We start from the raw sequence: 25175 nt of genomic DNA, 5'->3' as shown, positions 1-25175 counted from the left end.
CCCAAAGTCACCATCCCGTGGTGGGGTGCCTGTGCCGGCCGCAATGCTCCGGGTGCCACTAACCCTGTGCAACCCCAGTCAACACCACGTGGCAGGGTGCTCGTGCCGGCCGCAGGGCCTCGGGTGCCACTAACCCTGTGCAACCCCAGTCAGCGCCACGTGGCGGTAGGCCTGTGCCGGCCACAAGGCCCCAGGTGCCACTAACCCTGTGCAACCCCAGTCAGCGCCACGTGGTGGGAGGCCCGTGCCAGCCACAAGGCCTAGAGTGCCACTAATCCTGTGCGCAACAACTAATGGAACCTTTATGGTTGAGAACTGTGGAACGTCCGTCATCCAGTCACCATTGGCAGAGGGGAATGTGACGTTGGTGGCCCCTTATGTTGGCGTAGTGACATGGCCTGTGACGCCTGTGCTGGATGGGTGTGGTGTGCATGCAAACCTGCCCTCAGGGAGTGGCTGTTACATGCTGACAACTAGACCAGTGACCTGCACACCACCACTGAGTACGCCTGTGACGGGTATCAATGAAGGCCCCCCTCAGAGCGTTAGCGGACTTGACTGGCCTGCTGTACCCCGGACCAGTGCAGGGCTTGCAACAATGACTCGCGGGCTCTGGGCTTGGTTTAGTCCATGTCCAGGTAAGAAAGTGAGTGATGCGTGTGTTCCTGTTGTAGTGTCCACGGGACCCGGTACACAAATTGCAATGTAGCATCCTCTGACTGGCATCCCACAGGATGAGCATCATTGACGCAAGGGAAATCAATGTCCCTACATTCATCCACACATACATATGAATGATGGACGACATGACACAGCAGTGCATCACAGGATGTTTATTTCACATCCAGTGCAGTTCTGCAGCTGGAGCGGTACGGAGCAATGCCAAGCACACTACACAATATGTTCCCCTGGGGGGCCAGCCAGAGTCCATCGGGACTTACAAATCTTGCGGAAGGTGAGTGTAGCGGAGTGTATCGGGGGTCAGCGGAAAGTCATGTGCGGGACCAAGCTGAACCAGGCCAGGTGCCTCCTTCTGAAAACCAACCCATCCACTTCCTTGTCCTCGGATGTGTGCTCTGCCTCACCTGTGGGTGTTGCAGTACCAGCTGTGGCACTGTGTGCCACTGACACATCAGGGGCCAGAGGGGGATTGTCGGCCGCACTGTGTGCCACTGACACACCAGGGACCTGAGGGGGATTGTCGGCTGTACTGTGTGCCACTGACATATCAGGGGCCGGAGAGGGATTGTCAGCCACACTGTGTGCCACTGACACATCAGGTGCCGAGTGGATACGCCTGCCATACTGGGAGGCACTGACACACCAGGGGGTGGAGATGTGGATGGTGCGGGACAGCAGCATTTATCAGTGCCACGCCTTGTTGCAGCAATACCATGATGAGGATCAGCAGGGCATGGTTGATCCCAGCTACATTCAGCTGATGTGCAGGGGTGGCTGCCATCCTTTCCCCCTCCATCCGCACCATTTCCTCTATGAACCTCCGCATATGTGCCAGCTCACAGCTGGTAGCGCTGGAGCCACTCTGGACAGGTGTTCTTCTCTCCGCGTCATGATTCCAGTGATGTCAGTCAGGGCTCGTTGGAAACCATGGAGCAAGCCTACATACCCAAGGATGGCATCAAGTTTGGTTGCCATGATGCCGAACTCCACCCGCACCTGCTCAGCCTTCTTCCTCTGGCACTCCAGCACACGGCATTTGAAGGCCATGTGTTGTTCCTGGGGGTGTTGGGAGAATGCCGGAGCTGTGGGTTAACCCTGGACATAGTTTGTGTAGTGGCGCTACGCTACGTGTACTTCGCGCTACGCAAGATATGCGTAGCTACACAAACTGCGTAGTGCGGTAGGGAAATGCTGTTTGCAATGATTGCACAGTGCCGGATGCTTATCCGCACTGTGCAATCATTGCAAACAGCATCTTGAACAGTGCAAGTGGTCATTTTCAGCAGCTCAAGTAGATTTGTACTTGAGCTGCAGCTTTCTCAACGCGGACTAGTAGTTTCTCATTTTGAGCGGTCGCGAGCATATGCGACCACTCGCGATGAGAAACCTGACCTCCCCGTGTTGAGAATCCTGCGGGAGGTTTATTTTCCACACTCGCAATTGGCAACTCGATGTTGCCGATCGCGAAGGAGGAAAAAGTCTCGCTGGGACGTTGATTTTGCTCGTTCGCGGTCGCCAACTTGATGTTGGGGACCGCGAGCAAGCAAAAAATGCCTGCTATGCTATGCTACGCATTTTTGCACTTTGCTACGTGCAATACGCTTAGTGCGAAGTAGCACAAACTACACACACTTCGTGAGCGTAGCATAGTACTACGTACAGGCCTACTGTGGGTGCCTCCTGCTGTGTGTTTTGGGTAGTGGGTGGGGTCTCATTGATGTAGCTGGGCTGCTCTGATCCTGGAGGTGAGGGGCGGATGATGTCCATGATGTCTTGGATCGTTTGGGGGTCGATGGTGGTGTTCTCCTCCTCGTCATCAGTGAAGAGTGGCTGGGACTGCTCTGAAGGAGGTGTTGACGGTGCCCCTGTAATGTGATGGGGAGATGGTGTATTACAAAGTGTCCACATGTATGTAGCCGCATGGTACATGTTGACATTCAGACAGCATGGCATTGTACATCGTGACAGTCTGTGGATCTGGGCGAGGACCCAGAGTCATTGTGGGTGTGCACTGTGCTCTGCTTGATTGTGCATGTGTGCCATTGTGCCCATCTCCACCCGTCCCCCCCAGTACCTGGTGGTCAAGTCCCCTGTTGCGGTTCTGTTGTGTCCTGTCGAGCAGTGTCCGATCCCCCGACTCCGGCCACAGTCCCCACACTGATGACTGTTGACACCGGCTCCTCCATGTCAGCCAGCATGAGCTGTGGCACTGGGCCCGCACCTCCAGTCTACGTTGCTGCCTTTTGGTTGGCTGAGAGTTTATCCATGGTCTTCCGCTTGATGTCATTCCATCGCCTCTTGACCTTGTCCATTGCCCTCTTGTGCTCTCTGACAGCATTCATCTTGTCCACGATGTCCCACCATATTGCATTTTTGGTGCCCAATGACACGTTGGAGGTGACGAACAGATGTTGATGGTGTTCCATCACCTCCGTGACTATGAGCCTGTTCACCTGCGGACTGAACTTCGTCTTCCTCTTCTTCTTGTCCTTGCCCTTCTCTGTCCTGAGGTACCGGGCTGGTCGTCTGGGGGGCTTGTGGGGTTGCGCTCATCCTCTGCGCCTGCTTCTGCTGCTTCTGCTGCCTCCATGGTGCTTGGATGTTGGTTAGTTTGTGTTTGGGTGTTTTTCTGCCTTTATAGGGCCTGCTAGGTGTGTGTTGCAGGCCTGGCGCTGCTTATCGCTGATTTCCTCATCGTGCTTTGGCCCATCGCAGGTTTTTTGGTGTTGTGGTTTGTGTATTTATCTCTGTCGAGGTGGTTGTATCGCAGACATTGTCCACGGTTTCGGCAGACTATCGCATGCGACCACTGTGTTGCGAATTCCACGTTGACACAGGGTTATTTTCCCACGATAGGCTGCGATGTTGAAAGTTGCGTTATACTACTCTTGCAGTAGTTATCACACGTTCTTGTGAATATACCCATAAGTGTCTTGTATCTCTTCTTTTACAGGCCCATTTACTCCTCGTCATATGTAGTGCGCATGGGAGCATACCAGCTGTCCAGCAACAGTTACAATGAGGTCCGATCTAATGTGATAAATATATGGGTCAACTGGAACTACACCTCCACTGGTACCCCAGGAGACATCGCCCTCTTGGAGTTGGAAAGTCCAGTTACCTTCACAGATTACATCCAGCCTGTCTGCCTACCCTCAGCATCCATTCAGCTCCCAGTTGGAATGAGCTGCGTGGTGACTGGTTGGGGGGCAATCCGAGAAGGAGGTAAGGTGGTTTCCAGAAGTCAGATGTAAGTAGGACAAGCTCTTCCACTCCTGTACCAAGCACAGAATAACATTTACTTTTAGGACTTACTTTTTAAAGTGCTCATTTTATCACATGTCTGCTCAAAAGGTAGAAAAAGAGATACAATAGAAATTACAATGTAGTTAGAAAAGGCTGAGAGCTAAGCAGGATGTCTCCAGTCATTGAAGGTTGCTATGACAAAATGGAGTTATCAGTTTCCCACATAAAGATACAATCGTAGAAAGAAAGCATTTGACGAAAGAGAATACACACACAAGCACAAATTAGAAAAAATCAGAAACGTAAATAGACACAGAGGAAATGGAATTCAATAAAAGTTATGTGTCACAGTAGGTGTCATAAGGCCATAGTGGGGAAAGGAATCTTAGAGGGTATTCCGTTGTAGCCATGATGGAGTGCCCTCTGCGCCAAACTGAAGATCCGACTACCTGATTTCCAGTAACTTACATAGTCCTCCAATGGAATAAGACCATCGGAGTTTCGGCCATTCAACCACCTACCCAATTTAGAGTTGGCAGTTGAATGACTAGTGTTTACTCTCCCTTAGTACCGTGAAAAACCTGTAGGTAAGGGCCAGTAAAAAATATGAATTGCCTTCCACACCATGGAAGAAAACTCCCATAGTGTGGAGGTCATTCGTTTTTGTTTATTCAAAAACAAAATCCGGCTTTGAGATTTTGTTTTTGACAAATTCAAAAACAAGTTAATAGATGGACAGACATTACTGTCATTTTGATAGTAACAGCCTTCAAACGTTTAACTCATTGACTAGGCTAGCAGACATCCTTAAATTCAGGGCTCCATTAGGATGGTGGGCGGGGACACAAGTGCCGCGCTTTCGGCGGCAGAAAATGCCCTTTTCGGCACTCCATCGGCAGTCATTGCGACCGCCGTATTATGATGGGGATTGATAGCTAATTTCCTGTCCGCTGCGCTGTTTGTGGTTCCGCCGTGGAAAATGTAGTGAAGACTGCTGGTCATATCACGATGCCTCAAACAGCCCATCACACCGCAGCGGAGAATCTGGCCAATCTGGGATGGTGGTGACAATACTGCAGATAGCTCCATGTGATCGTGACCACTGGTAAACAGAGGTCCTTGGCCTTTCGGCAGGAATTCCAACTGCCGCAGATGGATTTTCAGCTTTTCTGCTGGTGAATCCTGGAATCAGACAGCTGCAGTAGGATGTTTCAGAAAGGGCATCCTAATCCGACCGCCGGTTTCGCCACGGTACCTGCCAGCAGTTAATTTCCGCTACCACTGCGATCGGTATGGTTTTCCGACCGCCATCCTAATCACCACATTAGTAGAACAGGACCATCAGGACAACAGAGTATTTTATTCCGTCGTCCTAACAGAGTATAATACTGACTCTAAACTCTAAATGAGGCCAAAAGTGTTGATAGACAAAAACAAACTTTATCGAGAAAAACATTTGGGACCAATGTGCTATTTTCCAGCTACAGATGGTTAGAAGATGGGGTGCACAAAACAGGGATTGCAATAACTTTAGTCACTCTGTGGAAAGACACCAGAAATGTACAAAATGCTGTGTGACCAAAACCTAATTGCTACAAGACTGGCCACATTTACTTAATTTTTTTCATCTTGTGGTGTAATCAGTATAAATTTAACCTCATAGGAACGCAAGAGCACTTGATGATAAATAGTAGAGACTATCTCAGGGTGGAGACTTGTATGAGACATCACATAGTAGATTTAAACCAGTATGTGCTGATTCCTCAGGTCCATGAAGTGCTGTGTTTAGGTGATCAGAGAGGAAGGTGGTACAACCTTCTTCGTTTTAGAAAGGGGTCTTATAAGAACACATCAGGGGCAGGATTACAAAACATATTTTACAGGTGCAATTTCCAATCCTCTGTGGTAAATTAGGGTTGTTTGGTCCAGCACTCTTTACTACCTTAATATGAAAGCCGATTTCTGGAGATAGTAATGTGTTAAAATAATATTTGTATTGTTATATTTTGCTGTAGATGGGATGTGCTTTGTCACATTTTGTGCTGTTCTGTTTTTGTGCTGCATTATTTTTTTGTAGTATTACTGTGTTGTACATGGGTTTCAGTGTTGCTTTTTGATTTCATTGTTTTGTTGTGCTAGAGGGAAAGAGAATGGAGAATGAAAACTGCTATAGAATAGCTATAACAAAAAAACCATGGTATTAGGCAGGCCAGAATTGCCTATGTTGAGGAGAAAATGGAGACTGCCCCAACTTCTCCATGAAAATGTTTAAGGTAATCAACAACCTCATGACTCTTCCTTCATGCTCCATGCCCCCCGCCTTCAAAAGAAGGATGCAACATGCTTGCTAACTTTTTTTTATTAACAAAAAAAAGAAATCTTCAATCTCCTAACACCAACTATCATACCTCACGTTAAAACTCAAGGAAGACTGAGGTCAGGTCTAATCCTGTCAGCTTCCTTTGCTTTGATCCAAGAAACCATGGAATTCACTTTTAAGGCAACCAAATCAGTATCTCCTTTGGACCCAGTCTCTCCTGATATTTTAGGTCAAGGTGGTAATTGTTTATCATCCATCCTTATGGATATTCTCAACCACTTACTTGAAACTTGCCATATCCCCTGAACATGGAAACACGCGACAGTGAAGCTGCTCCTAAAAAAAAGCTAAATCTAACCCTGACCTTGCAGACAGCTACAGACCCATTTCCCTGCTTTGGGTAGTGAGTAAACTACTAGAAAAGCATGTTAATAAACATCTATCAAGCTTTTTGGAGACTCGTGGTAACCCCCAGCCCACCAAGACAGATTTCATATTGGGCTGTAGTACAGAGACTGCACTGCTGATGGAATGCACTATGATGCCAGCCAAGGGAACCCAACCTGGGGGAGCACCCCTTTGGATCAGAGATTTACTCAAGCAGAAGCTATCAGGGCTCAGGGTGGTCCAGTTGCAGGTCCAGGCAGGTCCATTTTCAGCGGGTTAGGTGGGCTCTTGCAGGGAGGCCGTTGGAGCTTGTTCTGCCCCTGTAGCTCAGAACAGACAGTCAGTCTACCGACCCGTGATGTCACTCGAGCTGTACTGGGTTGAGCAGGTCTAGTCTCCTTTCTCAGAGAGCAAGGCAGGCTTTAAGCAGCAGGGCAGTCCTCTGGTGAGCAAGGTAGGCTTCAAGCAGTGAGATAGTGCTTTGAGGAACAAGGCAAGCCCCAAGCTGCAGGACAGTTCTCTGGAAGTAGCAGGGCAGGGCTCTAAGGAACAAGGCAGGTCTCAAGCAGGATGGCAGTCCTCTGGGGAACAAGTTAGTCCTTTTTCCCTAATATCTACAGGTCAAGGAATGTACTGATGAGTGGCTCACGAGGTCCAATATTTATACCTGGTGCCAGTCATTGAAATGGGGAATTCTCTATACTACCCCCACATTTGATTCTGGAAAACTCTACCCTTACCCTGTCAAGGCTCCAAGCACTCCGAAATGACAAAAGGCTGTTGTCAGGATCCTTTGTGTGTGTGCTGGAGGCAGCTCTTTGAAGTGTAAGCTGCCCCGGAATGTCTCAGCATCCAGCCATCCTGGCAGGATGGCCCATCCTACCAACATCTAGCCCCCTTTTGTCTCACTGTCAGGGAGCAATACACAAAGCACGACAGCTTGCCATTCACAGCCATGTGAGCTAGGACATTGACAGCGAGCACCAAAGGGTCAGGATACAAAAAAATACAACTTTCTAAAAGTAGCTTTTTCAGAATTGTGACTTAAAATCTGACTTTACCATTAAAGAGGATTTTATAGTACAATGTATTTGAGTGTAAACATGACAGCTCTACCTACTCACAATCCAAAGTTATCCTTATGAAATTTAATAAGTTTACTAATATGAACGATAGACTGTGCAGTAGTGAAAAATGACTTTGGGAGTTTTTCACTTCTAGGACATGTAAAACGTAAACCCACGTGTCTTACTTTTTAAATACAGTGCACCTTACTCTTTGAGCCTTTTGGGGCCTAATCTGAGGGTGAATTACAGGCATTTAAGAACAATAATTAGGCCCGGCAAAAGGTTTTTGTTTCCAGGTCAAAATGGCAGTTTAAAACTGTACTCCAGGCTGCAGTAGCAGGCCTCAGACATGTTTTTAAAGTCTACGTTAGTAGGTGGCACAAGGAGGGCTACTGCTTACTAGTTGCATTTCATTTACAATCCCAGGGTATCCATGGTACAATATACTAGGGACTTGTAAGTAAATTAAATGTACCAATCTGGTGTAAACGAATAGCACCAGATTTTAGGGAAATAGCACAAGCATTATAGAACTGTTTAGCAGTGGTAAAGTGCACAGAGTCCCAAAAGCCAGTAAAAACTAATACAGAAAACAGGAGAGCTGAGAGTAAAACATTTGGGAATGACCCAACAGAGTGGGCCAAGTCCAACACAACACCCTTCCATCCAAAAGCTAGGGTGGAATAATCAATACCTTGATGGAATTTCTGCTCAGGCATTTGAACTTGGACAATGGTACTCTTTGGCAGAGGCACTTGTCAGATCTGAACCTAGTTGGATGTATATGTCAACACATTCCTGAATCACTGGACTGACCCATGGGGAATACTTTTCCTCACCTGTGGGCCCCATCTTCAACCTTAAATTACACAAAAGAGCCTCCCAGTAGGCAGACAAGGCAAGGAGTTTGCTAATTGCTCACAAGGGTTCTCTGAGGTTTCTCATAGTGGGTTCGACTATCCTGGGTGTTAGGCACCCTCCTTGCACTTTTTCTTCCAACTTTTCTTCACTTTTTCTTCCAACAGTCTAAGGGAGGTATCCTGATACTGGCCTCTCAGCCCAGGGTATATACTGAGCAGGTACTTGGAAAGCCAGGATTTCCAAAGGGGAACAACCATCCCCCTCAAGGGGGACCCACTCTGTTTGTGTCATGTAGGGGTCTGCCTGTTGCAGGTCTCCGAACAAAGGTGCCTATTAGGATGGCGGGCGGACCGGAGTCTGGCCGCCATCCTCACGGTATTGGGACCGTCCGCTAGACATGCGGTAGTCCCGTATCGCGAATTGGGATGTGACCGCCACCCTGGCAATCAAAGCACCATTTGGAAACAGGGTGCTCTGGGCCACTGCCCACCAGAACCTCCGCCACTATTCTTAGAAGGGGCACAGGAACCATTTCCCCCACACTATTCTGTAACCTGCCTGGATCATTGTGAACCTCATCCTCTCTCTGCTAGAGAAACATTACCCACTCTCCCCAAGGTCGCTCCTAGGTAACTTCTAATACATCCTTGTGTGGAGCCAGTGGTCTGCTTCCTTGGCAAGCTCCTGGCGGTCAGTGAGATTGCTATCCTTTAGGTGTTGGCACAGCCCTAGAAAACAATGTCTGAACATGTGCTCCCTTGGGAACAGAATGTACAGCTCCTCATAGGTGTTTACGTGATTGAACCTGCCCTCTGGCTGATCCTACTTCTGTCTTCCTGACTTCCTGATCTCTGCCTCTGATTGCAGCATGCGGTGTTCACACTGACTACATGCGCTCATTGTTCCCAAGAGGATCAGGAGCTCCCAGGTTGCCCTTGGCATTCCAGCGCTTTACTGGTGAGCTAAGCTGCTCACACCACTCCTATGCCATCCCGGCACACTTTTGCACCTCTGCAGGAGGGGCAGTCAACTCCCCTTTCACTTCTTGGTACTGTGCTTTCTGTAGTAGGCTCCCGGCACGGCTTCTGCTTCTGTGTCTTGTGGTGCCTCGCGATGTAAAGGCCTTAGGCATGCAGGGAAGTAGCTGGCCACAAGAGGCAAGGCTGAACCTTGACCTTAAGGGATCAACAGAGGACTGTCAGAAGGTGGTGGTGGCGGCAGACAGCAGTGGCGTGAAGGAGATAAGTGAATCAGCTTGGGCATCCTCTTGGCCCTTAACTGCCATTCACCTGACAGCTTGAGTATCCACAAGTAGTATCTGCCCCCCTTTATACGTTTCACCAAACACTGTGACTGAAGATGCAATATAGAGGTGCTATATATATGGAGACAGGCTGTGCCGAATCATTTAGTCAGTCGTAACTAGCATCAATAGAGAGCAGTTTCACGCTCCCATACAAGCTACATAGAAACTAACTAACAGAGGAGAGTAGCAACCCAAAGTGGATGTCTGTTGCATCACACCAGTGAGGTTCTGTGAGCTCTGGTTTACTGGTTTAGTCCATTTCAGTACTGCTTTTGTTAGACTATGGTCATTACCAGCCTGGCCAACTATTTCAGGGCCGCAAAAAGGCTCCCAGCTTTTAAAACTAACTGGAAACTCTCACATAAACTATTCCTAATAAGGCATTATTTAAAGACTTCTCCAAATTGAGAAGTCACAGTTCCTAAAGGTGAAGGGAGAAGATCAAGGATGTAGATAGGAGAGTCAGCAAGACTCTTAATTGTTGCTTCACACATCCCAAGGGGTGTAATGTTTCATCATAGGGTAGTTACTCCTCGTTGGGTCGGCACTGCAATACTCTATGGGTCCCCCAAAGGGTCACTTTGGTGGTGATCTTTTAATATTCTCACCTTATGATGCGTGTTAGGGAATTTTCCTAGGGAAGTCAGTGAGTATAAAACTTACTTTAGAATGTTGATCTTATGTTAATATAATGGGTGGATTCCTCTGTTATATTAAAAAAAAAAAAACAGATGGCTGTTTATTGGGTCAACATGTTTCGCTCCCCTGCTCACCTTCAATTACATACACCTTTTTTTGGTCCTGGAGAAGCGCCGGGGATCTCTGTCTGAGACCAATAGCGGCATATCTGTAACTAAAAAATCTTATTGTGGCAAGGACGATTGTTAAAGTGGCCAAAACCTTTTTTGTGGCAATTTGTAACCAAGTGTGTGTGTTTACCCTACTAGTCAAGTGTCACAACGGTTATCCCGTGACTGACAGCATTTAAATTAGCAGACTGCTTCCCCTCTGTGCATTGATTATCTCTCTACTCTAGTTCCTTCACGCCTGCCAATGATTCTGTTGGGTTTCTCCTATTTGCAGTAAGTCTTCCATATCCTCGAACTCTTCAGGAGGTGGAGGTACCTATTGTTGACCAGCAAGTTTGCAACTCGCTCTACGGAAATAGTATTCTTTACGACATGGTCTGCGCTGGAAATTTGGAGGGAGGAAAGGACTCGTGCCAGGTACTGTTATTTACAGACAGCACATTTTCTACTGAAATGGCAACCACATTTGCACAGACATACCGTTTTACTGTGATAAAACTACACTGCATACAAATATAATGTATGAATATTGATAATTTGTGCATCACCAAGTAAAGTATTTTTTTATTTGTTCTTATCCTATTAAAATCTTTGTTTCCATCACAAATAAGAGTTTTAAAAAAATTCATTAAGTTTTGCTTTCCTAATTGCTGAATCTGTACAGATCGTTTATAGGTATTCATTTTTTCTTGTGTGTTACAATGAAGTATTTCCTTTCATTTTTCATGTTCCCAGCAAGATTGTCACATAATTGACTGTGTTTTTCTATCTCTAAATGCAAAGTGAGAGGAATTTCTAAACATCAATCTCCATGATAAAAAATAAGCAGCAATTAGTCAGAAGAAATATCCTGCCATATCTTTGAAAAGCAGCAAATATGAGAAAATAAGTAAAGAATTTAAAGGCAACTTAATTTATTTTTGGGCTTTCATGACTCACCAAAAAATCGGCTTGTGACTCACCAGTGGATTGCGACCCACAGTTTGGCAAACACTGGCCCTATATATTATCACTAACAATTATATAGCATACCTTCCGAGTAACAGAAAGCAGTTCTCATAATGTTCAGCTTCATGTAGACATTGTGTATAGAATCTTCTGTTGTCAAAACGTACATATTTCACTTTGTAATGCGGTCCGGATATAAACATCCACTTCTAATGGGCTCAAACTTGAGATAATTTAGAGGATAATTCTGATGGATCTCAGTTTGCAGAGTGTGACATTTCACAAGCCCTACTACGTGCTGTGGGATGTTACTGCATGCTGTGAGATCTACAAATCAAAAAACATGAAAAACAATCAAAATACCTTCTTTCAGTTTGTTGTTAATGCTCCAGTTTACTCTGATATAAGCAAGCATTGCAAAGACAATAGGTCTGGCCTTGACATGTCCTTATTTTTTTTTTTGCAAGTATACACAATAGAAATTAAACAATGAGACGTTTAAAAAAAGTAAACATATCTTTTCCTAAAGTTGGCGGGCATGTGCTTTCAATGAAACAAAAGTTGAAATTGAATGATCATAGTGTTTGACTCTTGTTCTGGCACTGAGACACGCTATTCTTAAGGTGGACATGCACATCTGATCAGTAAATATGCAATCTCTCAAAATGCAAAATGGCCAGTGGCTGAAGTGGGCAGACGGATGGCCAGTGCTGTAGGCTGCCATGGGAGTAAGCAAAATGTAAATAACACTACTGATGGAGCAAGGTTTCACATATACCGAAACTTGCTTGGACTCAACCCTCTAAAATTAACTTGTAATATATTAATCAATATATTTTGTTTACTAATATTTGCACAACAGGACATTTCTAGTATGTAAGGGAAGCTTTTCAATGTGCTTTTACTAACAGTAACTCAATTGCATTAAAATGGCCGCTGCAATGCAGGAATTTTACTGCCACACTCACGTGACATGACGTCTTCTTTGCTTTGGGGGGAAATATTCGCTTCTGCGCACTAGAACTAAAGATGGCTGCTCTATGTTTCACATGCTAATGCTTATGCTGCAGCTTGTACTAAGCTTGTTCGTTCTGACTTTGCTACTAGCTCGTACTTTGGGCCTGACTATTGTTTCGTCCTCCATCTTGGATGATGCCGCACATGCGCCCTCTGACTCTAAAATTGCTCAAGCATTGGCATTGAAACCCTGCCAATACCCTTCTTACCCATGATGTTCCTGGGAACCTGCTCTACTGACCTCTAAAGAGGACGCAAGAAGACTCGAATAAATACAATGTATATGATTTGTATGCCAATATTGTTGGGCGGAATAAAGTCATGGGAAAGTAAATTGTGGGTGGAGATTCAAATCAATATGAATCGAACTAAAATTACATCTAACCAATCACTGAAGGGGAACACATAGATTTGCAACATTTAGGGGTGGAACATTGCCCGCAAAATAGTATAACTAAGGTAGGTTTAGATAGAGAAATTGTCCGACTTGTCCGAATAGCTGACCCAACGCACTCAATAGGCTATCGAGAACAGAGGTGCTGGCGGAGCACTCTGTCAAAAGAATCGATTACCCAGTCGGGGTACTAATTGGCTTTTCCTAGAGAGAGGGGTGTGACGCTGGCGTTGCACTTAGCTGAGGTCACCTGTCCCATCTGCACCTGTCTTGTCCCGTGGGCACCTGATTAGTCGGGAGCCTGGTCCTGGTCTTTTTGCTCCAGTCCGTGGCCAGGATTGGTAATTCCACCATTCTAGGTAAATATAATACATGTGGTATGTCCTTGTGCTATTTCCCTTTCTCACCCTTCCCAGGTACCTTTGTCTAAGGGCGATACTGTGATTTCTAACAAACTTTATGACCTACTGGTTATATTCTTGTTCGTGAATTTTATGGTCACGAGATTGTGGCCTTTATTCAATTGACTCAGAAAATCTTACATAGATAAAGGTTTCAAAACTTTCCCCAGGTCTGTGGTTATTATAGAAAACGTAAATGTGCTTAAATACTATCTGTTTATGCTAATTCTCTGATCCACAGGATTAATAGTAAGGTGACCGGGATTGGTAAGTCATGGTATACAGCTATAGGTCCAAAATCGAACCTCTGGGCAAACTGATAGGGTAATTAAATTAGTTATTGATTAGGCAGGACTACTAGTTCAATGTGTGAATGTTGTATGGGCCAAAGGTTAGTATGATAAACTGAGCTAGTGGATCCCTGTGCACTCTATCAGTATACTTTTCTTGGTAGCAGTAGTATGGTTAGGGATTAGTTAATAATAGGTAGTTAGTTGTGTATCGACTATTGACTATTGATTATTGATTGTTTGTTGATTTATGTGCTAATCAAAACTGCTTTCATGTTGTTAAATGTTGTCTGGAATACCCCGGGATAAAGAAGCATTTGGTAAATAGAAGCCACACTGCAGTGAGGTCACTTGCCTTGAGGAATAGGTGCGTAAAAGTTAGGTAAAAACTTGAAGCACTAGTTAGGGTTTATTTTTCTAGTATAAAAGTGAGTGTGATTGATAGCAAGGAGTTCGCTGGTGAAACTTTGGTTTTATATCACCTAAAAAGGGTAATTCTGAAGGAGTAGCAGGTTCTTTTTGTTTAAGTGAAGAGTAAACGGAAGGTTGTTTTACTCGCAGTGTTTGAAGAGTAGGCGGAAAAAGGTTTACTCGTTGTGAACAAAACTAATCTTTCCTTTTGAATTTAGTCAATCAGGCACAGTAGCGAATGTTTTTATGTTGTTAATTAATGAAATGTAAAGAAATTGAATTGTCGTATTACCTTGCAAAGGAGGGAGTCCGTCGTGGGTGCTGCACTGACGTCACAGAGAGACGCACTGGGATTGCTAGAAACAGCAGGTGTGTAACCGTGAGAAAATTGTAAAGGAGGAGGTGAGTGCAGTGAGTGAGATTCACGTCACAGAAAAGCCGTGCAATCATTGGTTAACGCTACTTGTAAGTCTAAGCCGCATTGGTCATTTAAATTGAGACCCGTGCTGGTATTGGAGAAATATTTCTGCAAAGAAATCTAACTGAAATGATTGAAATTACTGAAAATGAAATAGCGGTATATATGGCATTTAGATCCAGAATTTATAGGAAACCGTCCTGATAGGAAACATTTAGGATTCGCGAGAGAACAAAAAATTAGAGGAAGACCTTATATCATGTATGGAGAAAAGATAAAGAAGTCGCTTTTCAAAAGAATAAAGAATTATTTCAAAAAAGACAAAGTTAATAAAACTAGAGAAGGGATTATTATTCCACCACCTAATACGCCTGCATCATACATGATGGTACAAAGGGGCTATCACACATGTGTGTGGTTAGAGACCTGGATAGATTACACAAAGGAAGACGGTATTTAGGCATTTCCAGAATATAGTACCTTTAATGGTAGAATTTTGTACAATTTAAGAAATCGTATGAATAACTTAGTTCCTAGACCAAGATTAACGCAATATGAAGCTCTAGAATAGTGGGAGACAGAAGCGTTTGAACAAGATAGGTCCCAAAGTGACAGAAATTGGAGTAAATTTTATTCCAGATTTCCGAAAGAGACAAGAGATAAGCAAATGAAAAAGTGGAGACAGTCCATGTTAGTGGAAGGACTATATCCTGTTTTTACAACAGAAGAACCGTCAGGAAGTAAAAGTACAGGAAAAATGTAATGACTAGTGGTGATTCGGATGTTGATTATTTAGATGACTTGTTAATGATAATCCACCACCTTACCAAGAAGAAACTCATAGAGTTGCTCCTAGTGCTCCTTTTTTACAACCACCTTTAGTTCCGCAGGTTATACCTGAAACCTCACTAGAAAGGGTACTTCAAGAGAGAGAAAAAAAAACTTTAAATAAACAGCGTAATGAAGTAATTCGGAAAATTTCCCAATTAAATGCAAGTCCTGAAGCACTGACAATATCTGTAACTATAGGCCCGTAGTTCCTTTATATCGAGATAAGCAAGCTAATTCTAAAACTCCCGTTATAACTACACCCATAGTTCAGCCAAGAAAAGAAACCCTAATAGTTGATGATCAAGCAAGTGAATGCGAGTCGGTAATTTCCTTAATGGATTTACCTATACGAGAACCAGTAAGTGACATGATCAGGAAAATTACACCCCCATGTTCAAAAGAGGTACAGATTGAGACATCCTAAGGAACAAGCCATGCAACTGTACTAATTCCAGAAAAATTAGATAGATGGAATCGAAAACATAGAAAAGCCTAAATCACAGTCAAAAGTATTGGACATATTCAAATTGAGAGTGGAACTAAAGGAAATGGTAGCTGGAAATGTGGGATTGGATAGACTGAACTCATTTGATGAAGACAAATTATTGTATATATGCAGAAGTATTACTTGCGATACAAAAATATATCATGAAAAGTTAATGAATTTGGCTTTGGAAATGGTTATTGACATTGGCAACTCAAAGGTATTGCAGAAACCGTATAGAGCTGAAGTTTCTGACAAATATTTGGAAAACATGAATGTGTCAGGTCGTAAATTGCAGATAAAGGAATTGTTGTTGTTGTTGCAAAAATGGGGAGATCTAGACAAATGGAAAGGTAGATGGATAAAGAAAAAGGAAGAGGCACAGGCAAATAAAGCATCTTCTGAGTGTTTACTAAAAGAAGCAGAAAAAGTTGAAAGATTGTGTCCAATGAGAGAAGTGCCAGGAGCAGGTTATGTACATGCCCCATGGTCCCGACAGGATATTTTATCATTTACTAATGACTTCCCAAAGCTCAGAGAAAAACCTGTAGAATGGTATCGACAAGTCGAAAGGTTTGTGAAAGTGTCGAAAGTGCTTGTAAAAGACTTAGATGGTTTATTTGATATGGTTGTTCCAGCTGATTTATGGTCTGAATGCAAAGTCACAGTCGACTGGCCTAGTGACGAATACCCTAGAGATCCAAAGACAGGAGCACCTTCAGGGGAGGTGATGAAAAAATACAATCAGGTGATAACTTACTTAAAGGGAAAGATTCCTCCAAAAGAAAAAGATTACTAACATAGACAGAACTACTCAGAATAAAGATTAATCTGTACATGCATACTATGAACGCCTCTTGCAGGTATTTAAACAGTACAGTGGTTTAGAAAATATTGATAATAAAGACATGACACATTTCATTTATCGGTTTGTGTCTGGACTAAAACCTGAAATATCCCAAACGATTAAAGAACATAAACTGTGTTGGCAAGCAAAGCCTGTCGACGAAATTCTAAAGTATGTAAAATACCGTGAGGATGAAATTGATAGTAAACGAAAGAAATTAGAAGAAAAAGTAACGTGGTCTCAAGTAAAGAAAGATGGCAGAGCAACAGGAACTTCAATTAAGTCAGCAAGCAAATAATCAGAAAAGAGGGGAAGGCCAAGGTGAAGGAAGAGGAGGCAAACCCAGAGGGAAAATGAATAGAGAAGAGGCAAAGAAAAGGTTTCCTTGTCATGGGTGCGAAAAATTAGGGCATTGGAGAAACGAGTGTAAATTAATACAGAATAATAATGTCCAAACTCAAAATTTAAATCCACAGAGGTAGAATGAGGTGTCAATGAGATAGCCGCAACAGGTAATACAGAATCAGTTGGCTGAAGCCCCTATGCCAGATTTTGTGAGTCAACCTAAATACAGTGTGGACACCGGATTTCGGGAGGGAAGTGGTAAGAAAAATACGGTAACCCCACAGTTTCTTTTCCAGGACAATTTTTTTTACTTTGAAGAAGACTGACAGTGCCTGCAAGGGGGGTAAGAGGATTGCATACTTGCCGCATCCTTACCGGTAGATCAGTCAGGTCCTTGCATTGAAGGGAAAGTGGAGGGAAATTATGTTACCTTTTTGTTGGACACTGGTGCTACCCGTTCTACTGTGAGAACAGCAGACATCCCAAACCTACCCCTCTCAGGAGAAGTGATCCAAGTAGTGGGCGTTTCTAATAAACAAATTAGGACCCCTGTTACAGAACCCATGGAAGTTTGTATTGGTCACTTTCGCGAAATGCACAAATTTGTAGTGTGCGATTCTAGCCCTGTAAACTTGCTAGGAAGAGATCTACTGAGCATATTGAACTGCACAATCTTTTGCACACCTAATGGTGTGGAAATTCAAGCCCCTGATGAAGACGGAGTGTATAAAATTATGTTAGCCAGACAAGAAGCAGAAATTAAAAAGATGACTCTAGAAGATTTACCAGGAGAACTAAAAACTTTTGTAAATCCTTATGTGTTGGATTTTACTGGAAAAGAGGTGGGCCTAATGGCAGATGTTGATTCCATCAAAGTTACAGTGAAAGAAGGTGCAGTTTACCCAAATATTCAACAATACAAAATGTGCCCCGAAATAAAAGCAGGAGTTGCACTAGAAATAGGGCGTTTGGTTGAACAAGGTATTTTGGAAGAAATAATGAGCAGTCCATGTAATTCACCTATATTTGGCATAAAGAAACCAAACGGAAAGTACAGGGTGGTCCAAGACCTCCGTAAAATTAATAAAATTGTCATCCCATGTTGCCCAGTACTACCAAATCCAGCTGTAATTGTGTATCAAATACCATGGGGAGCAGGATGGTTCACTGTAATTTATTTATGCCATGCTTTCTTTTCCATCCTGCTGAATCCAGATAGCAAATTTATATTTTCGTGTGAATTTGACAACCATGTTTACGTTTGGAATCGTGTCCCTCAGGGGTACACGGAAAGCCCATCCATTTTTAATCAGATTTTGAAAAAGTGCCTTGAATCATTGGTACTGCCTGGAAAATCTGTCCTGGTGCAGTATATCGATGACCTATTGTTGGTATCGAGGTCAAGAAATGATTGTGCGATCGATTTCATTGCATTGCTGAACCATTTATCAAAAGGTGGACATAAAGAGTAAAGTATCTGGGACACCAGATAGAAAGAGAGGTCAGGAGAGTGACATCTGAAAGAATCAAAATAATTCAAAACATGAAACTACCCGAAACTCAGAAATAAATCAGAATGTTTCTCGGAGTTGTAGGGTACTGCAGTCAGTGGATTGTGGGATTTGCAGTGCTTGCAAAGCCACTGATTCAAATGACAAAGAAACAAGCGAAAGATCCCGTTGAGTGGGACGATGAAAGCATGACTGCCTTCTTAAAATTGTGTAACAGTCTGTGTGAAGATCCAGCATTGGGGATGCCTAACTATTCAAAAGAATTTGCACTATTTTGTGACACAAGAGACAATTGTGCACTTTCAGTCTTGACCCAGACCCATGGGTTAATGAGACGACCTGTGGCATATTTCTCTTCAACATTGGACTCTGTGGCATCTGCACTGCAAGGTTGTCCAAAAGCATTAGCTGCAACATGCATGAGTCTTGAGCAAAGTGAATCCATTGTTATGGGACATCCTGTAACAGTGTATGTTCCACATTCAGTCGTGATTCTGTTAACCCCAACACGTACACAGCACCTAACACCTAGTCGGATGACTAAATATGAAACAATTATCCTTGGTTCAGAAAACATGACAATAGTGAGATGCACTATTCTAAATCCAGCTACCTTTTTGCCAAACTCCCACTTTGAGGAAGTCAGAGAGGAAGTTGAACATGATTGTATCGACTTAACTGAATTCAGTACTAAACCTCGCGCAGACATAAAGGAAGAACCTTTAAAAGACCCAGAACATGAGTTGTTTGTAGATGGCTTGTGTATGCGCCATGAGCTGCTTTTGCTGTATGCACACTATCGAATATAGTCGAAGCATCCTATTTCCCTGGAGTCTAATCTGCACAAGTAGCCAAATTGATTGCTTTGATAAAAGCATGCAAAATTGGGAAACATTGGAGAGTAACCATTTACACTGATAGCCGGTATAGTTACGGGGTTGTGCACGACTTTGGCCAGCTCTGGATGCAAAGGGAATTCATGACTTCTTCAGGAACTCCTATCAAAATTGGACAATATGGAAAGAATTACTTGAAGAAATTAAATTACCTAAAGAATTGGCCATGGTCAAATGTGCTGCTCACCAATCTCGAACTGATCGAGTGACAGCCGGTAATCATTATGCTGACCAAGTGGCTCAACATTGTGCTGAGAATAAAATGGCAATAAACAAGAAAATTGAAGCATGTGGAAACAGCTGCCAACTTATGCTATTGAGTGGTGTGAATACATGGGAAGAAGTGCGAGATTTACAAGGTGAGGCAGACCCCAAAGAAAAAGAAGACTTGCAGAAAATAGGGTATCAAGTGAGACCTGAAGATGGCATAATAGTCTACCTATAAGGGAGGCCAGTGTTACCTGACGGTATGCTTGCACCAATGGCTAGAATGTACCACAGGGACACACACATAGGGAGAGATGCTATGGTGAGGTTGTTTAGAAGAGACTGGTTCAATGCAAAGTTCAGGAACATGGCAGAGAGTCTTTGCCAGAGATGCCTTACATGTCAACGATTAAACCCTGGTCAGAAAACTGTAGTGTGTCCGGGGGAAAATTGGGAAAGCAGAGGTCCCTTTATTAGACTCCAAATTGATTTCATTCAGTTACCTGCTTGTCAAGTATTATAATATGTTTTGGTCATTGTCTGCCTGTTTTCAAAATGGGTGGAAGCATACTCTATGCAGGAACGATAGCATAACTGTAGCTAAACTTTTCTTGAGGGAACTCATCTCAAGGTTCGATTTTCCAGTAAAGATTGAGTCAGACCGAGGAAGGCACTTTAATAATTAAATAATTGGCCTGATATGTGAAGCATTCAAAATTGAGCAAAAACTGCACTGTGCATATCTCCCAGAGGCTTATGGAGTGGTGAAACAAATGAATGGCATGATAAAATCCAGATTGGGAAAGATGTGTGAATCTACTCAATTGGAATGGCCTGATACTTTACCTCTTGTCTTGATGGGACTCGGAAGGATTCCAGACAAGAAAACAGGCTTGGGTCCTCATGAGATACACTTGGGAAGGGCAATAAGGGAAGCATGTGTGCCTGGACATCAGCTGTTAACTATATCTGATGATTTAGTTTTGGAGTACTGCAAAGAGTTGGCTGACCAAGTGCGTTCTATCTCTCACCAGGTTGGGGAAGATGCAGAAGCCAGACATTCAACTCCAGCACATGATTTGAACCCTGTAGATTGGGTAGTGATATAGAATCACACTCGGGAATCTCCTAGCACCAAGGTGGGGAAAGCCAGAACAAGTGATATTGGTTACCACCACAGCTGTAAAGTGCAAAGGAATCCCAAACTGGATCCACGCAAGCCACACTAAACGGATACCAGATCCTGACTAAGTTGAGGCTGAAGGTTGTGCAGCTGAAGGGTCTCAAGAAGTTGATCCTGAGTAGTAGACGAAGAGCAACCGAGCACCAGTCAGGATGAATGGATCCCAGTGGTTGAAATACCTGAAATCAGAGTGAGAACAAGAAGCCAAACATACTTAGATAGTCAGATTGATAGTGAGGACGAGATAGGCAAAGAAGAACGTACTCAGATGACAAAATTCCACGCTAATGGTAATCCTGAGGAGGACCAGATAAGGAAAGAGCAATATACTCAGACCAACAAAACACCTACCAGAACTCCATTGTCTGAGGATGGACAGATAGGTACTAGTCAAAACTCACAGGCGCAAGACAATCAAGATTCTGCAAGACCTGTGCAGTATCAGACAGGATTAGTAAAAAGGGTTCAGTACGAAGAAAAAACTCCAGGCCCAACAAAGTCATATCCTGAATAAGGTCAGATTAGACTAGAAGAATCCATCCAGGCGGAACAGTCAAGAGTAATAAGCCCTGGACAAGGTGAGTTAGAGAGGAAACCTGAAGTTGATGAAAATCAAGTTGTGCCACAACTTAAAGAAAGCAAAAGAACACTTGCAGAACCGGAAAGCACAGTGCCAGATAAAAGACTCAGAAAAGTTGATAAATGGACTGGTTTTGTTAAGCGACTGAAATATAACCTAGTGACAATAGATGAAGAACCTGAGCTGGTGGACAAAGTAACTAGTCCAACTGAACCATCCACAAGCAATCAAAGAAGGAGAAGTCCATGCCCGAAAAAGCTGAATAATAAATTCAAAGGCCCTGAATGGACGTATATCATCTTAGAAGATTTTGAGAATCTATAAATTAGTGATGACAATGGTGAAGAATTGATTGCTGATCAATATATTGAAGAAGTGGGGCCAACTTGAGATAAAATCACAGGTGTATTCTGTGTAAAATTCTCAAAGAGGGGTTAAGCCTCCTTAAGTCAAAATGGTTTATAAAACAGTTACTGTAAACTCAAAAATAGGGTTTATAAAGACATGCTGTAGGATATGCCTGTGTAGTGTATTGATAGTACTTGTAGTATGGCTAGGACCGACAATAGCAATACCGTACTTGATGGCTGCTAAGCAAAATGACACTAGAATACACAGAAAGATAGCGCACCACAAACAAGATAGAGTAGACCTAGAAGCACCAGATGAGATAGAATTACATCACATTAGAAATAGAAACAAAACTGAAATTAATGTATTTGCTACTCTATTAGTACATTATGTAGAGACTATGCAGATTAGTGATTGTTATGTCTGTATGAAATTACCTACTTCTGTAGTCGAAGGTGTTACCTACCATCATTTACCCCTGACCTATGGCATTTCCTGTAGCATATTAACTGGTTTGTTTTATAAAACTGGAATGTCGCAGTATTATTATTCTAACATAGATTTTATTTTCTCAGAGATTCCTATCCGAAAAAGAATGAATCCTGTCCTTAGTGCTAAAGATGCCCAGTTATTTGGTGAATTTTTCCTAACAGTGAAAGAAATAGATATAGCTAATGCACACAAAGACAAACTAACATATAGTTTACACGAAGAAGAAAAGGTATTTTTAAACTTAGTAGAGAAAAGGAGGCAGGATTTCCATAGAAAAGCCACTGAAACGAAACCCCAGATACCCAAATGGTCTGAAAGGGAGGAATTTATGGCAACTGGCAAACCTCATGCTGCTATGTCTTTGGACTTTGAAAAAAGGGGGAAAATCTGTCTCCATGGAAAGAAAACTGAGTATAACAATGTGTTGGAACCAGGGATGACAGGTTACCTAGGGTAGCCTGGCCTAGGGTAAGACACAATACTAGAGGCTTAAGTGTGAAGGTTGCAAACCACCCAACAGTAAATCCACGCAATAGCAACAAAAAGGACACTACACCAATGTATGTAAAAATATGTACTGGTTTATAAAAAGAAAATAATATCTCTGCTCTTTTGTTCCAAAATTTACAGCTTAGGACATTTCAGTTTGTCTTGGAAATAGCAAATATACCTTAAAAACTGCAAAGCAAATTATCAACTAGCTTTTTCAGTACATTACATTTAGTCAAGCACTATAACCATGTCTGGCAGGTAACACTAATATTTTCATCGATCAGATAATTACACAATGTACTCTGCTTTTAATCCTCCATAATTCTACTCCATCAGGGGGGGGCAAGTTGTCACTAATTGTCAAGAACCAGGGGTTAAATGAGGCCTTTATATTCCTTTCACCCCACAGGTAAAGCCAGGCTTCTTGAATCGGTCAGTTTTGGGAAGTTATGTCACTCGTTTTTCAGGCCCTCCACCCTCTTCCTCTCAATCAGGGTTGCCCAGTGTGAGGAGGAAGCCAGACGATCAGGAGGCCTAACCAGCTCTCCCTCGCCACCCCTCACTCTTCCCTGCTTACTTGCGAGGGTGGCCAGCAGGCGGTTCTTACGCTCACCCTCTGTGCCTCAAGACGCTTCTCCTCAGCTGATCGGCCCTCCCGCCCCCTCACAGAGGAGCGGAGGCCCTCCAAGGAGCAAAACCGAGGCGCTGTCACGGTGATTCAGCCACTCAACAGGGCTGCTCCTCACCGACAAGGATCTGTCCCTCGGCGCTCGGATCGGTCCCCAGCCACTCGACGAAGCCGCCTCCTCCTCTCAGCTCTCCTCAGCGGCGGAAATCGTTGATTCTCACACACGGGTTCTTCTGCGCATGCGCGGAGGTATAGTGTCTCCGCACCGGGCCTGCTCGGCCCTAGGCCCCTCCTGCAAGGCAGTCCCCAATTCAGTGGGAAATTAGCGCGCTGGCGCCGGACATGAGCACTTCGCTCTCACTCTCCTGATCCAGCCGGGCACTGTCACAGAGCGCGGAAGGCGCCCCCGGGGTCCCGATCACAGCAAGCCTCACAAGACTTCCCAGGCCTAATGGGACCTTTCTCCGCTCTCCGCCACCTTGACAGTTGGGAGAGTGATTGCTCACTTCAAGTCCAGATACTGGTAAGAGGAGCCCAGCGCTACCCAGGCCAGGAGCTTACTACTTGCCCTAGGGAGGGAGGGGGGATCAAAAGGGGGCTCCCACAGGATTAAGCCACAGTGCACTTTTTCAGCACGAGACCACCAGCCCTCCTTACTGGACAGATTTAGGGGCACAGGAGACCTCTTAATTCAGTTCCCAGATCACGAAAGTTAACCCCTACACCTAACTGTCCAGGGTCAGCAGGATGAACTAGCTTGGCTAGGACAACAGGAATGGGCGGTGGGAAAGCCTTGACAGAGGGCTACTCTTGTAGAGCAATCCACCCTTCAGGATCCTACCCCTACCAGACCTCAGCCTTCACTCTAACTGCTCCTCACTGACAGACAAAATGGCTGTCCAGCATTCCGCCTTTTATAGGCTGACCCTCAGGAGTCCAGAAGGGACCAGAAAGTTCTGGAACGCCCTATACTAGTCTATGGGCAAGTTCTGGGTTTGGCAGTTAGGGCAGTTGGTAGCCACCATTTTGTGGTTCCAACTATATTCCTGTCAGAACAGGCCTCTAGGCCTGAGGTGAAAAACTATGAGGGGGGAAAAGAACACCTATCCCCTTGACCAACACCTAGAAAAAGTTAGTGGACACAAAAATTAATTAAGGTATGAGGGGCAAAAAGGGGACAAAATAAATAATAAATTGGAGGGACTACGCAGAAAGCCAGACAGGTCTAACACGCGTCCCCCCCAGCTGAAAGTGGGGAGAACTACCCAACCCCTTGGGAGTCCTCATCACTAAGGCGGAAATACCTGGAGAGACCGTCTGCATTGGCGTGGTCCACTCCAGGCCGATGTTCCACCCGGAAGTCCATTCCCTGTAGGGAGATGGACCACCTCAACAGCTTGGGATTTTCCCCCTTCATTTGCATCAGCCAACGAAGGGGTCGGTGGTCAGTCTGAACCAGGAAGTGCGAGCCAAATAGGTATGGCCGCAGCTTCTTCAGAGCCCACACCACCGCAAAAGCTTCCCTCTCAATTGCACTCCACCTCCGTTCCCGGGGAAGCAGACTCCTGGATAAGAAGACCACAGGCTGATCCAGGCCCTCTTCATTTAGTTGCGATAACACTGCCCCAATGCCATGTTCTGATGCATCTGTTTGGACAATGAACTCCTTGGAGAAGTCTGGGGCCCTCAGGACCGGTGCTGCACACATTGCCTGCTTTAGTTTCTCAAAAGCTTGCTGACAAGCTCCTGTCCAAACTACCCATCGAGGTTGT

At 44.2% G+C, this 25175-nt stretch overlaps 1 protein-coding gene across 1 annotated transcript in view; it reads left to right on the top strand.

Moving 5' to 3' along the window:
* LOC144768725 (transmembrane protease serine 9-like) overlaps window positions 1-25175 on the top strand; it is a 1077753-nt gene that overhangs the window by 714040 nt on the left and 338538 nt on the right. The window contains exons 8-9 of the mRNA XM_078652600.1: window positions 3635-3906; window positions 10952-11094. Coding sequence (XP_078508726.1) covers window positions 3635-3906; window positions 10952-11094 — 415 coding nt within the window. The remainder of the gene's footprint in view (window positions 1-3634; window positions 3907-10951; window positions 11095-25175) is intronic.

The sequence above is a fragment of the Lissotriton helveticus genome, chromosome 7, assembly GCF_964261635.1.
Source record: "Lissotriton helveticus chromosome 7, aLisHel1.1, whole genome shotgun sequence".
NCBI classification, from domain to species: Eukaryota; Metazoa; Chordata; class Amphibia; order Caudata; family Salamandridae; genus Lissotriton; species Lissotriton helveticus.
The sequence above is the reverse complement of the archived record's forward strand: the minus strand, read 5'-3'. Positions and strand labels throughout refer to the sequence as shown.